This window comes from Drosophila ficusphila, unplaced genomic scaffold (assembly GCF_018152265.1).
Source record: "Drosophila ficusphila isolate 14025-0441.05 unplaced genomic scaffold, ASM1815226v1 contig_470, whole genome shotgun sequence".
In the NCBI taxonomy this organism is placed as follows: domain Eukaryota; kingdom Metazoa; phylum Arthropoda; class Insecta; order Diptera; family Drosophilidae; genus Drosophila; species Drosophila ficusphila.
The window spans coordinates 2182332-2199182 of record NW_025064389.1 but is presented as its reverse complement, the minus strand read 5'-3'; the positions used below and the strand labels follow the sequence as shown (position 1 = coordinate 2199182).

The window sequence follows — 16851 nt, the reverse complement described above, 5'->3', positions numbered from 1 at the left end:
TATAAAAAAAATAGTAGAAAAATCGATGTTGTTTAGCCCTAATGTATTTTGTTCGACATATTTGATGACTGCAGTGGTATATAAGCTTAAGCTTGCCGAAGCTAGCTTCCTTTCTTGTTCATATTCGTATCAAAATGTGTTCTTCATGTTTTGAACTGCATTAAAATTTTTTGGATTTCAGCCCCATTCTATATACATAAATACATTTTGTTTTGTTATTTCGTTTTATTTGCTGATAACGTCATAGCCCCTTGCAGTCATCAAAGATGTCGAACAAAATACATAAAGGCTAAACAACATCGAAGCTATAGTAATAGATAACTTTATTTGGGGTGTCCTTAATTATGCTTGATTATATAGTTACAATAACCAAACCTTTTCAAAAAACATGGACAATTTTGACACTTGGTTGGTAATAGTTTTGTGCGCGGGGTAAAAAAATGAATTAGTAAAAGCACAAAAGTTTATGCTGCATAAAAGTTATCCATACATTAAGGATTTTAAAGCTGCTATTAAGAGATTTTAAAAGAATGATGTTTATTTCAAAAGTCATTCAAGACAATAAAACGCAGCAAAATCAGATAAGGTCGTTTTGGTATTACCTAGTTGACCAACAATTCGAAAGTAGTTTTTGAGGGAATCGAATATACGTGCTTTTGAGGCTCATTTTAATAAAAAAAGTAAATATATTTTCCAGTAAAATCAGTTAAATACGGCTGCAAATACGTTAATTCGTTACTCCCATTAGTTTATATGAAAAGCCATTAAAATAAGGTTTTATGATACAAAGGGGATTATGCAATGTTATACAAACATAAACATAATACTTATGACTAGTTCTGCATAAAGTTCGGGGCCCAACCTGATTCTAAGACCATTAAACGGCTAATAATGTTAAATATGTCACATTTTAATTGGCCTGTAAGGCTTACTAGAATATGAAAACACTGGGATTATGCTTTACGCAAATCGTTGATTCATTTTCTTAATTTACTTGCTGTGAGGTTAGTAATTTGTCAAAGGGTAACGCCATTCATCTTTCAGAAAAGTGTAAAGAAAGCTTTTAAAAAGATCCAGCGGTAATGGAGAAACTGTTTAAAAAACTTATATTTTATGTAAGATTGGCTATAGGAGAGAGCTGTATCTGGGACTATGCTTTGCCCAAGCCAAATCAAATTAATGAACCATTTTAAAATAAGAAAAATTTTAATGAAAAAATAAAATGCGTTGGCAGCACAGGCAAGACATTTGTTGTTGAATTTGTTATTAGCAAAAGTACTTCACAACAAACAAGAAATTAAGCCAGCTTCGGCGAGCCTATATACCCTTGCAGTCATCAAATATGTCGAACAAAATACATGTAGGCTAAAAACATCGAAGCTATAGCTATTTTTCTATTAATTTCTTATATTTTCGACGATTGTTCATATAACAGCCATATAATGAGTTGTCCGATTTGGTGAAATTGAATTCGCAATTCAAGATTTGTTAGAAAACTCTATATTTTAAAAAAATATGCTTGTCTGATGAAAAACAACCGTGTTATCATTTTTTTCAGTTCATTCTATATAGATTTTTCGATTTTTCCTATGGCAGTTTTGTAATACAGTTGTCCGATTTTCATGGAATTTTTTATAACCTTGCAGTGCAGAGGGTATTCTAATTTCAGTCAGAAGTTTGCAACGGAGTGAAGGAGACACCTCAGACTCCATAAAGTATGCATATATATTCTTGGTCGACATGTATGTACGTCTGTCCGTTTGTCCGACTGCGTGGCTCTGTGTGAACTAGTCTTCCTCAGTTTTAAAGCTAACTCGATACAACTCTCCCAAAAGATGTGTAGTTATTGCACGATGTATATAATTTGGATCTGGCCGGATACAATATCTGTGTCCTTCTCATTTGTGATGGAACTGTAAAGGGAGTTGATAATTCACATTGGTAAGCACATTTTTGTTTAAAGCAAGAAAGAAAGCTAGGCCCGTTACTCCTAGACTAAGAGGGTGGGTACAAATAAAACGACCCTATAAAAATTCTATTTTTGTCAGGTTCATTAAACGGGTCGATCTATATCTGTCTTGAACGTTGAAAGCGTGGGAACAATAAGATTTTAATTCAAATAATATTCTCGTTATTTGTAGGAAAAGGCTGTACCCATTTTAACTCCCACAAACCGTAAAAATGTCTGTGGCACTTAAAGTTTTGAAGGTACAAAATTTGGAAAAAAAAATTACTCTCTTGTTATACACGTAGAGCAAAGGGTATACTGTACTGGTTGAAGACTATGTAAGAGATCGAAGAAAACCCTTGCAGCCCCATTGAGTATATGTCATCAGACAAATAAACGTTGAGAAAGTTGGGAACAATAAGAGTTGGAATAATATTCGTACGCAGGCAAGCTTGTTTAATTGCTGTGCCACTCCAACAGTTTTTATATTAATAAAACTTGGATGACATATTTCGATTCTACTAAAAGATACGCACGCCCATTTTTACTCCCATCAGCCCCAGGAAATGCCAGCCTTGAACTAAAGGAACTTTACTTTATTGGGAGTGAACGTGCAAATTTTATTTTGAGGCCCCTAAGCTCACTTTTAATCTCAGCAGAATTGGCATTAAACATGCAAACTAAATAGTGGCTTATAAGGAAAGAAAAAAATTTAAAAATAAGTAGCCCACGTTTTTACAAGCCGCGAAAGTCTTTGACGTCCAAAGATTTGAAGCCACAGCATTTTTGAATGGTGATTTGGCTTTTGATATTAAGTAGCGGATGACGTTCCTAATAATTTTCCAGGCCTACTTTAACACCCACCAGGCTACATGGCGTTTCAGCCCCTTTGTCTGCGTGAACGTCGTGATTCTTAAGTTGGCGCGCGTGCTGACATTGTTTACCTGAGTTGCGGGCATCTAATAGTCAAGGCACTCCGATATAACCTTACCTATGGTTTTATATCATACCCGTTTTTTATATCCTTGCAGAGGGTATTACAATTTTAGTCAGAACTCGCAACGCAGTGAAGTAGTCACCTCAGACCCTAAATAGTACAAGTATATACATACATATGTATATTCTGGATATTATATTAACATTCTAAAAAAAAAAAAAAAAATCGAAAAGAAAACCTAAAGTTATATCAGTCATACAAAAAGCTATGAAATTCGCCTATGAATATGAAATCCTTTCCCCCCCTCCAAAATCGATCAGACAAAAAATCCCTCCATGGTTCTTTGAGGAAGACTCAGTTAACCTATCCTTGCACTCCTCTTTAAAAACAACAACACCTCTAGCAGTATTTCGAAGAAAATTTATGTCTATCAAAGAATTGTACGAAGACTATTTGTTCATCTACACTGACGGCTCAAAATCAGATCAAGGCGTAACTTATGGCGTCACTACCGATACCCACATCATAAAAACTGCTATATTACCAACCCACAGCTCGGTATTCACGGCGGAAGTGGCAGCCATTTATGCTGCTTGTCAATATGCTGAGAGACAAAAGCGGAAATTCGTCATCTGTTCTGACTCATTATCATCGCTACAATCAATCCGTAATATAAACAACACATCCTTTTATACCGCTAAAATCAGAGACATGCTGAACCATCACTATCCTAAGATTTTGCTATTGTGGATACCAGGTCACACAAACATAACTGGCAGCGATATGGCAGATTTTGCTGCCAAGGGTGCACATTCCCTCCCAAAAATCCTAGAGACCAATTACAACTTTAAGGATACACAGAGGCTGATGAAAAATATTGCCTCAAGATTACTCTTATCGATATGGTATTCGACATCCGAGCACTACAAAGCCATGAACCCTAATAAATTATCCCTAAAAGATTATAACTTCAATACAGAACATAACATCAACCGTTTAGACATGATTAAATTCATTAGAATAAGGTTCGGACACACAAGATTAACAAAAGAACACCTATTTAACAAACAACCTCCCCAACAATGTCAACGCTGTAACTCAAATATAACGATACGTCACATCCTATTAGAGTGTCCTCTTTACATAGAGGAAAGAAATAAAACTCCATCCTCAAACCCAGCAGATCTCCTAGTACCCAACACCAAAAACATACTCTCCACCATGAAATTTTTTAAAAGAATAAAACTGTACAGTGAAATTTAATGCTAATTTAAGATATATTAATAAAATGTAAATAATTAATATGTATAGCTTAAGGCCTAGTTGCTATAGCTTAAGTATGGGTTAGAGGTAATTTGCAATTGCCCCATAACCCGAGCATAAATAAATAAATAAAAATTAAAGTATATAAAATCATGTCTCTATGAAAAAACAATAATGTTATAATTTTGCTCAATGATTTTATAAAGATTTTTTATCTTTCCAGTAACAGCCATAACAACATCCATAACAATAAGATTTTATGGCATTTTTTTTTATAAATTTAGTCTTAGTTAAAAATCTTGATATCCCAAATCATTAATACTATATAGATATTTCGATCTTTCTTATGTAAGCTGTATAATATCCGATTCTCATGAAAAAATGGCCGTTTGATAATTTTTTCCCCAATATTTTTTCGAAATAGTGGATCCTGACCGTTCCAGCCTTTTTATTGCTTCAACTACTACACACTTTGGTTAAGTTTCGTCGAGATAGTTTCAAAGCGGAGACTAGTTTATACAGAAACTGACAGACGGACGGGCGGATCGACAAAAAGACGGACGATATGCTCTATATTGTCTTGAATTTTATTTAAAATGCAAGAGTCGTTAAAAACTATACATTCAAGCTTATATGTGCTTGCAGAGGAAAGGGTATTAATAATTATAGTATGCTAGCTGACCCGGCAAACGTTGTTTTGCCACCAGATGACTTTATAATTTCTCTACAAAATTTACTTAGTTCTAGACTTATAAAGTCATCTGGAGCGCTATAAACCATGAGGGAATATAAAAATAACAAAAGGCAAATATTATTTTTAAGTTATTATAATTGCGCCTGGCATAAAATGAATAAAGGTTATTATAATCACAACGTGCATTCACACGATTGGCAAGTGCGCTTCCGGAATCCTCTCCGCCCATAAAGTAGATTTGTAAGAATTTATGTTGTTCATTTGGCATTGGCAGCAGTGAGCCCATTTTATGATAAACTTGGCCTCTAATTTTGAATGTAGAATTGTAATTTTGACCATTTGCATTAGTATTTCGAACTATTTCTGTTGTTCTGTTGTTAAATGTTCGAATTGACTTCAGGAACACGTTAGAATCTGGATCCGTGCCGATAAGTAAGCCGTTCAATGGTTCAGGTGGTGTTTCAATTTCTGGTAGTTGCACTTTTCCTGACGCGCAACACATCCCAGCTGGCTCATTTTTAAATTTCAGAGCATGACAATGCTGACATTCCTTATCCATTTCTAACACCAATTATCGGTCTCATACTGGAATGCTAGACGCAGGAATGAATTAGATATAAAAATGATCGTTGTACCTGTTGTCGTTGTTGGTCATTTGTTATGCGTCTATTGACTGTGACACGGCGTGGTTGTCGTTGTTCTAATCTTCTGACTTCATTGCGTTCAGCTCGTGTAACTTCTGGCTCTTCTCTGACTTCATTGCGTTCAGCTCGTGTATCTTCTGGATCTTCTTGATGCAATAGCGCTATTCTTTCCGATCTTCTATTTCGCATGTATCGAGATCTACTTGTATCACGGCTCAAAGTACCCGCTTTGCGTTTTCTTGGCATAGCTCACTGGACAAAACACTCATAAATAGAATTAATGATTTTACTTAATGATGAAGGATTTTTGCCCCAGTTTAAATTGATTTAAAATGCTATGGTAGCGTGTTTTTGTCAGTGTGATGAGGTAGAAACACACTTTATATGCGATTTTTGGTATGTCGAACACGATTTAAGAGGATGAAAAATAGACGTTGGGTAATTGTCAGACTTACTCAATACGCTCACAAAATTTCATGAGAATCGGTATAGCCGTTTCGGAGGAGTAAGGTCACAAAAACTGTGACATGATGATTTTTATATATTAGATAAGTCGGAAAGGGCCGGATCGGCCGACTATATCGGATAGCTCCCATACGAGAGAATGAAAAACAAAATTCTCACGCCGCTGTTATTAATCAGATCGACACTTGATTTATTCCAGATGGCGTTTGCAAACTATTATCGAATTTCGGATTAAATTTTATCAAAATCGGATAACTCTATCATATAGCTGCCATAGGAAAGATCGAAAAATATATATAAAAATAATGGGGAAAAAAATTATAACGTCGTAGTTTTTAATCCCACGAGCATGATTTTCAAAATATGGAGTTTTTAACAACCCTTGAATTGAGAAAAAAATTTCATTGAAATACGACAACGTTTTCATATAGCTGCCATAGGAAAGATCGAAAAATCTATATAGAAATAACTGAAATTTGGAATTTCGAATTACGAATTAAATTTCGTCAAAATCGGACGACTCTATCATATAGCTGCCATATGAACAGTTCCCAAAGTATGGGAAAATAATACAAATATCATCAGAGCTTTGATGTTGTTTAGCCTTTATGTATTTTGTTCGACATATTTGATGACTGCAATGGTATATAGCTTTCTTTCTTGTCTTTTAATATTTTTGGACAACTTTGTTGGATAGCTTCCATAGAAGAGATCGGAAAAATAACGGGGAAAAAACTATCATGCCCCTGTTTCTTACCATCTCAGATGGTGTTCTTTACGAATTTTTATAAAAATCTGACTACTCAACCTTATAATTGGGTCTTTATAAAATAAATGGAATCAAATTTGAAACGTCGATGGTTTTTATTGCACAAGATTATAGATTGAGATGGTGATGCCGATCAAGAATATAGTTATTTAATATACATATTTATGGGATCTGAGGGGTCTCATTGCGTTGCAAACTTCTGACTGAAATTGTAATATCCTCTGTGAGGTAATAAAAAAGAATAATGTTGTCATTTAATTATTATATCGAAAAATCTCAATTTCTTGTACCTGATAACAATATATTTATTCAAAAGAAAACGTATATTTAGATACATACTTATATGTTTTTGTAACAGCGAACAACAAGCACCACTTAAAACCGTAGGGTCATACACGTAAAAATCGACAATCATCTTTCCATTTCTTGAACAAACAATGACAACCACAAAAAAAAGAAATCAATTATTTTCTCAAATTCCTGCATACCTGGAATTAAGTGAACCAGCCGATACATTTTTTTTTAAATCAACAAAACTAACGTTTTTTTAAGAAGTTATTTGTAAGTTTAATAGAGAAAGTCAGTTTTATCCAGCATTGGAAGTTAAGACGAATAAGTATAAATGATTTAACATATTTAGCTAAAACTATGAGTGTATAGATTTAAACTTACTAGCAAATCTTGGATCATTTGCGGTTGATCCGTACCACGACGCAGAGCTTCTCATATCAGTATAGTGACCAGCGAGAGATAAGTTATCGGTAGGTCCGCAGTAGCTTTGAACTCCTGGACTATGATATATTGATCCCATTGCGTAAGGATTGGCCATAGTGGAAGTAGGTATTGTTCCAGGGGAATTTATACTGCTGCCACTGGAGTTAGACCTATTTATATAGAAAAAGATGTATACAAATATATACTTTATAAAACAAATAAAATTAAAAATACTCGCATAGGGAAGATTACGAAATACAAAACTTAAAAGTTTTCGTACAAACATTTACCAAATCATTCATGTCAGACGTTGAAAGAAAAATATACTAGTGGTATAGTCTGAATTGTCAATCATATGTTTTTCTGTTGAAACCAGTATACAACGTATTATAAAGAGTATACTCCTTTTTTTTAGTTTCGACTATATGCGTAAGTTTATTAGAAACCACGGGTTTTTAGCTGGCAAGTTTCTGTTTCTAGACAAAAAATAGTGGGAGATATTTTTCTGGCCATACAACGAAATAAAGCACTATTGAGAAAAAGCTGCAGAGTTGCCATTATTGTTTGGATTTCTTTACTTTATTGTTTATTTGTTCGTCGAAATTTATCACTACAAACTAAGCCATTAAGTCAAAGTCCTGTTTGTGGGCGTCGCAAAATAAAAAATATTCATTTGTTTAGGGCTCCACAAAATGTAACAGTTTATTGGAGATTCGGTTATTGGACATTAATCACTAGAATCTGCATGGTTCCAGCTTTTTTTTGCACATTATTCTATCTTTTTAAAGTTTGTAAAATATCGAGGTTTAATTACACAGAACAAATAATGTGAACCAACACTCCACATTCAAGTTCTAACAGTTACCAAGATACAGTCGTTTATACGGACGCACAGACAGACAGACGGAGACAAGGACACACACATAGGCATAGATCGACACGTTTGATGACTCCGATCAAGAATACGTATACTATATGGGGTTGCGAGTTATTTCTTCTACCTGTTACATACTTTTGAATTCGTCGAGTAAAATTTTAATGCAGTATTTCATGCCCAGAGCCATCGGGTACGAGATTTTGGGAAATGAAAAAACTACATTTTATACCCTATCCGTCTGTCCGCCTGTCTACCTGTCTGTTTCTACGCAAACTAGTCTCTCAGTTTTTAAGCTATCTTTCTGAAACATTCCCAAAAGTTGTGTAGTTATTGCACGCAGTTTATAAGTCGGAACGGGCTGGATCGGACGACTATATCGGATAGCTCCCATACGAGAGAATGAAATAAAAAATTGTGTTGAGCTAATAAGCTTTTTTATTAGCTATCGAAATTAACAAGACGAAATTTTGTTTTGATTACAGCAAAGGCAGCGATTTTATTTTTGGTGAAAGCGATTCACAATGGTCCGCGGGATCGAAAAGAAGCATTCGAATTGAGAAGCGGATCAGCCAATTTCTGACCCAAAGTGGAAGCTACCAAGCAACGAGAGAGGGATAGAAAACATAGAGAGAGAGAGAGAGCGATGGTAACTATGCAGATAAGATAAGAGCTCGCATTTAGAGAAACTAATTATCTGCTGCGGCTGGATGTCCCGAGAATCAGGTCGTCCTGATTTCTTCAAGATTGCGTTTTCTAACTACTATTGAATTTCGGATTAAGTATTATCAAAATCGGATAACTCTATCATATAGCTGCCATAGGAAAGATCAAAAACTATAAACAGTAGAATCCGCTTATAGCGACTTTCAAGGGACCGACGAGTTTTCGCAATACCCGGACGGACACTATAAGCGGAGTCGCTATAACAGGATTCTACTGTATATAAATAATGGAAAACAAGAAGGCAAGCCGAAGCTTATATACCCTTGCGGACATCAAAGATGTTGAAAAAAATTCATAAAGGCTAAACAACATCGAAGCTATGACGATTTTTCTATTAGTTTTCCATATTTTCGACTATTGTTCATATGGCAGCTATATGATATAGTGGTCCGATTTTGATAAAATTAAATTCGTAATTCAAGAGTCGTTAGAAAACTCTGTATTGCAAAAATTATGCTTGTCTGATTAAAAACAACGATGTTACAATTTTATTTCCGTTACTTCTATATAGATTTTTCGATCTTTCCTATGGCAGCAATATGATTATCCGATTTTGATAAAATTTAATTCGAAATTCGATCGTAGTTGAAAAACACCATCAGTAAGAAATCAAGTCGATATAATCAAAAAACAAGAAAGAAAGCTAGCTTCGGCAAGCCGAAGCTTATATACCCTTGCAGTCATTAAATATGTCGAACAAAATATATAAAGGCTAAACATTCTTTGTCTCGTATGGAAGCTATCCTATATAGTCAGCCGATCCGGCCCGTTCCGAATTATATACTGCGTGCAATAACTACACGCCTTTTGCGAAAGTTTCAGCGAGATAGCTTTAAAACTGGAGACTAGTTTGAAGAGAAACGGACAGACGGACAGACAGACAGACAGACAGACAGACAGACAGACAGACAGACAGACAGACAGACAGACAGACAGACAGACAGACAGACAGACAGACAGGCAGACAGACGGACAGACGGACATACGTATTTTGATTCTGATCATGATGCTGATCAAGAATATATATACTTTATGGGGTCTGAGGTGTCTTCTTCACTGCGTTGCAAACTTCTGACTGAAATTATAATACCCTTTGCTCTTTTTTTTCAATCTCTCGTATGGGAGCTATCCGATATAGTCGGCCGATCCAGCTCGTTCCGAATTATATACTGCGTACAATAACTACACACCTTTTGGTAAAGTTTCATCAAGATAGTTTAAAAACTGAGAGACTAGTTTTTAGAGAAACAGACAGACGTACAAGCGTATTTCGATTCAGTTCGTGATGCTGATTTATACTTTTAGGAATTTGAGGTGTCTCCTTCACTGCGTTACAAATATCTGACGGAAATTGTATTAACCGCTGTAAGGGTATATAAGTTGAACCGGTGACATTCAATCTTGCAATAAAACTTATCAAATTTTTTTTAATTGAAGTAATAATAATAGTATTAAAGTGTTATATTTACCGAAACGGAGATGGTGGGTTTCCGTTAAGTTCCAGTTTTCGATAGGATTCTTCAATTGGACTTAGAATATCGGTCACGCTAAATGGTGTTGAATGATTACTATTAAATAAATTATTCTGATGCTGACTATGCAGATTTTGGAGGTGGTGAATATTTGAGAGATTGTGTTGGTGATGTGCAACCGCAACAGCGGTTGCAGTAGCTACGGTATTTTGTGTGGTTGTTTCGATTATATGTAGTTTTGGTGAAATATCCACTTGATGATGCTGGGTAATAGCGGTAGGAATTAATATGTCCTTTTGAGATAAACTCATAACCAAAGCTTCTTCATTTATTGTTCCAAAAGGTTGTCCTTATTATTTTGTTGTTCTTTATGAATTTTTTTCCCCATTTTTGAAATATTGCCAAGGCCGAGGAATAACGTGCAAGGTTATAATAATGCTAAAATTAAAAAAAAAAATATTTATCTTAGTATGAAGGAAGACTTACCTAAGAAATTTAGATTAAAAAGTAAATGATTTAAGTGCAAGCTTTTATTAGCATAAAGAGACAATATATCGTCTTTTTGCTTACAAAAAGTATTTTATCCGTTTATTTTATTGTATTATAGACATACATTTATATATTCCTCGTCCAGTATTAAAACAACCGGAATTTTAGGTACCAATTATATTATAAAAAGTTAAAGTGATTAGAAACAAAACTAATTAAACATTGATATTGTAAGTTACTAGAATTGTTATATTTAAATTTTACTACGATTAAACTAAGCATATTTACAATTTTGTGTTTCACTATACAAATTACCATATTTGTAAAACATCACACATTTTTAAAATAAAAACCCTAAACATATTTCTGGTTAAGCATTAAAATAATTAAGAGTTGTACTTATTGAAAGATGAAATAATCTTGCTGCTTAGCAAAAATTTGTGTGCTCTGTTGTGAAATTTTTTCAATTTTCAATCGGGTAGTTGTAGTTGATAAAATCCTTGGTGGTAAATTTAATTTCCTATATTTTTAGGCAACGCAGTGAAGAAGACTGAGGTGTCCCCCATAAAGTACATATATTAATCACGCCATGGTAAATATCTCCCATAGAAAATACTCAAAAAAACAGGAAAGGAAGCTAGCGTCGGCTTGCCGAATATATGTATACCCTTGCAGTCATCAAATATGTCGAACAAAATACTTAAATGCTTTTCTCGATTCAAGGGTTATTAAAAAAATCCATATTTTGATCATGCTCGTCGGGTTTAAAGCAACGACTTTATAATTTTTCGATCTTTCCTATGGCAGCTATATGATAGCTAATTTTGATAAAATTTAAATACGAAATTCAATAGTAGTTAGAAAACGCCATCTGGAAGAAATGAAGTCGATCTGATCAAAAACAACGACATGAGAATTTTTTATTTCATTCTCTGGTATGGGAACTATCTGATATAGTCGGCCGATCCGGCCCGTTCCGATTTATATACTGCAATAACTACACAACTTTTGGTAAAGTTTCAGCAAGATAACTTTAAAACTGAGAGACTAGTTTACATAGAAACAGACAGGAGGACAGACGGACCGACGGACAAACGTACAGACGTATTTCGATTCAGTTCGTGATGCTAATCAAGAATAATATATAATACTTTATGGGGTCTGAGGTGTCTCCTTCACTGCGTTGCAAACTTCTGACTGAAATTATAATACCCTTTGCTCTGCAAGGGTATAATGAAGGAAACAGAATTATGAGCCGTTTTTTTACACCCTTGCATCACCTCTCTCTCTCTCTCTCTCGCAGCAGCGTAGTTAAGGCGACAGCTAAAACTAACAAAGAGTAGTGACAGTGAAAGATCCTTCGTGTCGCTGCTACGCACACAAGCAAGGGTGCCGATCACTAATAAATACATACATTTCTCACACCGTGTTTGGATGCCTAAATTTGGCACTATTGCAATGTATTTTTTTCTGCACGACGTAATATCCGGTTAAATTTTCCAATTTTCTTGAAAAATTTCGTTCGTATAAGCGGTTTGTCGCTTAAAGCGGAAACGCTCTAAGCGGAGGACCTTTCATATAAGTTAGTATGGGGACCAACCAAACCATCAGGTTTTCGTCGCACAACCCGGACGGACACTATAAGCGGAGTCGTTATAACAGGATTCTACTGTATATATATAAAATGAAAAAAAAAATTATAATGCCGTTGTTTTTAATGCCACGAGCATGATTTTTGGAACATCAAGTTTTTCAAATACTCTTAAATCGAGAAAAAAATTTCATAAAAATCGGAGTACTATATCATATAGCTGCCATAGGAAAGATCGAAAAATCTATATAGAAATAACGGAAATAAAATTATTACCTCGTTGTTTTTCATCAGACAATCATGATTTTTGGAATATAGAGTTTTCCAATGAGTCTTGAGTTACAAATTAAATTTCATCAAAATCGGACGACTATATCATATAGCTGTCATATGAACAATATGGAAAATGAATAGAAGAATCGTCATAGCTTCGATGTTGTTTAGCCATTATGTATTTTGTTCGACATACGTAATGACTGCAAGGGTATATAAGCTTCGGCTTGCCGAAGTTACCTTCCTTTCTTGTTGAGTGTTTTCTAACGATTCTTGAAATTGTTTAAGCTGGGGAGACGAAGCTTATATACCCTTGTTTACTACTGCTTTCGGTTGTTAGTTCGAGCCTTACAACGTCAAGGATAAAGTGTACTAAGTAGGTCTTCGCTAGTTTTGCGAATTTAAAGTTATTTTCTTTTTTCTATGGCAGCTTTATGATATAGTTGTCCTATCTTTGTAGAAATAATATTTATTTTTTTAATATATGCTATCGTAACGAGTTGCTTAATGTCGATTTAAATGCAAAAATGCTTTCGATTCGTTTTTTCGATTTTTCTATTCATTTTTTACAACTTGTTTGAAGTTCAAGTTATTGCGGTCTTTATTGAGCATTCTCTGGATTATTTGAGCTTTAATATATTCAGTACTTTTGCTTATCAAAATGTGTCAAAAAAATTTTTGTTTCATTTTGGCATTGCTTTTTATTGGGGCTTGAACAAATCAGTCTCCATTTCAAATGGTCACATTTTTGTGTATATTTATCAAAGTAGATCCTTAATTGAACTATTTTCGTGAAAAAATACATCCAAAAATTACCTTAAATTACCAACTCAGTGAAAACCCGTTGCTGAAACTGTAGAAATTATAAAATTATCTGCAAAAATAGTTAGCACTGTCTTTAAATTAGTAATGAAATGTAATTATTTTTTAAACAAAAACGCAATTCGGAAAAATTTAGTCGAAAAATGACCGAACACACCGAAAGATTAAAAGTAAACAGTAAAGGTCAATTCCTGAACCACAGATTTTCTACACTACCAAAACCATGAATCATGCAGGACGAAAAATTATGGCTTGGCCACCTTTTTCCTCAACGGCTACAGGACGAAAAAATTTAGGTTTTGGATTTGCCGACTCAAGGATCTTAACTGAATCTTAGAGTAAACCTCTCCAGTACAGAAAAATTTAGAATTAATAATAAGTTATTTAAAAATTAGGATGATTTGTGAGTAAGAAGCTTGGTAAGATTTCCAATCCGGAGGTTTTTTTGTCTCTATTTGGTGTTTAATCTTGCGTTAAGCTCGACCGCTTCACATTTACATTCTTTAAGGATTCTTGTCAAACACTGGTGGAAAAGATAAGCCGAAAATGTAAAGCGGTATACATAATCTTAGGATTCAGCACCAAAAAGAGACGAAAAAGGAGTACGGTTTCTTAAAAAACCCTTGCAGAGCAAAGAGTACTATAATTTTGACCAGAAATTTGCAACGCAGTGAAGGAGACACCTCAGACCCCATAAAGTATATATATTCTTGATAAGCATCACGATCTGAATCGCAATACGTCGACTATATCGGATAGCTCCCATACAGAGAATGAAATAAAAAATTCTCACGCCGTTGTTTTTGATCAGACCGACTTTCTTCCATATGGCGTTTTCTATTGAGTTTTGGAAAAATTTGTATCAAAATCGGATTGGTCGAGAAAAATATATATAAATAATGAAAAAAAAATTATAACTTCGTAGGTTTTCATCAGACAACCATGATTTTTGGAATATAGAGTTATCTAACGACACTTGAATTACACATAAAATTGCATTAAATAGTACAATTTTTTCATATAGCTGCCATATGAACAATAGTCGTAAATATGGAAAATTAATAGAAAAATCGTCATAGCTTCGATGTTGTTTAGCCTTTAAGTATTTTTTTCAACATCTTTGATTACTGCCAAGGTATATAAGCTTCGGCTTGCCAAAACTAGCTTCCTTTCTTGTTTTTCTTTGTTTACAGTAATAATAAGTAATGAGGTAGTCTAATTATTATTTTATTATTTTTAGCCTATAACCTCTGTCCTAATGTGTATAGTTTTCAATTTGTGCTATTTATCTGACCAAGGTCGTGTACAAAATTTAATTATAAATTACAAAATTTAAGATTCGTTAGATAATTTGTTATATTCCAAATATAACTGTGTGATAACAAGAATAAATCAAATATTAACACCAACTACAAAAATAAGTTACTTAAAAAAAAAAAAATATTATGTCTAAGTGCGTCTTTTCTATTGGCCAAGAAAAATGTGCCTTATTTTAAGTTGCTTGAAGAAAATGTTTGAAAACACAACTAATGTTATATTTTTATAATATTTTGAATATTATAATTGAAGTATTATTAAATAACCAAGGTTTTTGCATATTCACTTTTTTTCAATAATCATTAAAATAATAAATATTAAACAAATTTGTTCGAAAAACTGAGTGCGTCTAACCCAAGACCAGCAGTGTACCCTTGCAGTCACTAAATATGTCGAACAAAATACATAAAGGCTAAACAGAATCGAAGCTATGACGATTTTTCTTTTAATTTTCCATATTGTTCATATGACAGCTGTATGATATAGTCGTCCGATTTTGATGAAATTTAATTTGTAATTGTAATTGTAATTTGTACCAAAAATCATGCTCTTGGCTATAAAAACAACGACATTATAATTTTGTTTCCATTATTTATATATATATGTTTTGAGCTATTCGATTTTGATAAAATTTAATCCGAAATTCAATAGCAGTTAGAAACCGCCATCTGGAAGGAATCAAGTCGATCTGATCAAAAACAACGGAGTAAGAATTATTTATTTCATTCTCTTGTATGGGAGCTATCCGATATAGTCGCCCGATCCGGCTCGTTCCGACCTATATACTGCGTGCAACAACTACACAACTTTTGGGAAAGTTTCAACGAGATAGCTTTAAAACTGAGGGACTAGTTTATATAGAAACCGACAGGAGGACAGACAAACAGACGTACATACGTATTTGGATTCTGATCGGGATGCTGATCAAGAATATATATACTTTATAAAGTCTGAGGTGTCTCCTCCACTGCGTTGCAAACTTTTGACTGAAATTACAAAACCCTTTGCTGTGCAAGGTTATAAAAAACAATGGTGTTATCATTATTTTCCCGTTATTTTTTCAATATCTCCTATGGTAGATTGTTTTCCGATCCGGGCGGTTCTGACTTACATATTTAATACTCTATGTACAGTAACTTTATAAGTTTCAGAGAGATAGCTTTAAAAAGAATACGTAGACTTAAAGACGATTCAGGAATTAAAAAATATTCATTTTTGTCTTTTAAACTTAAACTTAAACTTATAATCAGTTTAAATTTTTTTAACGCACTCACTTAGTTTTATGTACTTGTGTAGTTCTTAACGTATAACCATACACAGTCCTAATTAATCAAATTAAGCGGTTTATAATTTAAGATCTAACAGTTAAAGTCTAAATATTTAGTGTCAAATCACTTAGAAAATGTGTAACATCTGATTCTTGTTTCTTAGCACAATACAAGTATGTATGTAAATTTCAACACATATAAGCCCACGTCAGTGAATTTATTATGAATATCCACTCGACACGATTCCGTCAAATGAAATAAGAGGTCTGAACAGTACTGACGAGTACTCCTCAGATGGCTTCTGGATAGCCCTCGAATAAGTTTTTCCTATTAACGATGACTCTGTGCTGTGTTTGGTACTGGCTACATACTTAGTTGAGTAAAACAAACATAAAATATTGCTTATTCATTTCGCTTTAGCCAGCCAATGCCAGATCAAGAACCGAGGAGGGTTGTGCCGAAGCCGAACTCTCTCTTGGGTTATTTCAGCCCGTTGGAACCCAGCTTCGTCATCATTGCACGATGTCAGTTTTGTTTCATTCGCTCTCTAGATTAATGGAAGTCCGAATGAGCCAGAAAGGGACA

General features: G+C 34.0%; 1 protein-coding gene across 3 annotated transcripts in view; it reads right to left on the bottom strand.

Annotated features, from left to right (window-relative positions):
• Window positions 1–16550, bottom strand: part of LOC108098668 (thyroid transcription factor 1) — a 53092-nt gene extending 36542 nt beyond the window's left edge. For all 3 annotated transcript variants that reach the window (XM_043208501.1, XM_043208502.1, XM_043208503.1), the window contains exons 1-3: window positions 16273–16550; window positions 10504–10944; window positions 7393–7604 (exon numbers count right to left, since the gene is read on the bottom strand). In XM_043208501.1, coding sequence (XP_043064436.1) covers window positions 7393–7604; window positions 10504–10817 — 526 coding nt within the window. In that variant the 5' untranslated portion in view covers window positions 10818–10944; window positions 16273–16550. The remainder of the gene's footprint in view (window positions 1–7392; window positions 7605–10503; window positions 10945–16272) is intronic.
• Between the last annotated feature and the right edge of the window lie 301 nt (window positions 16551–16851).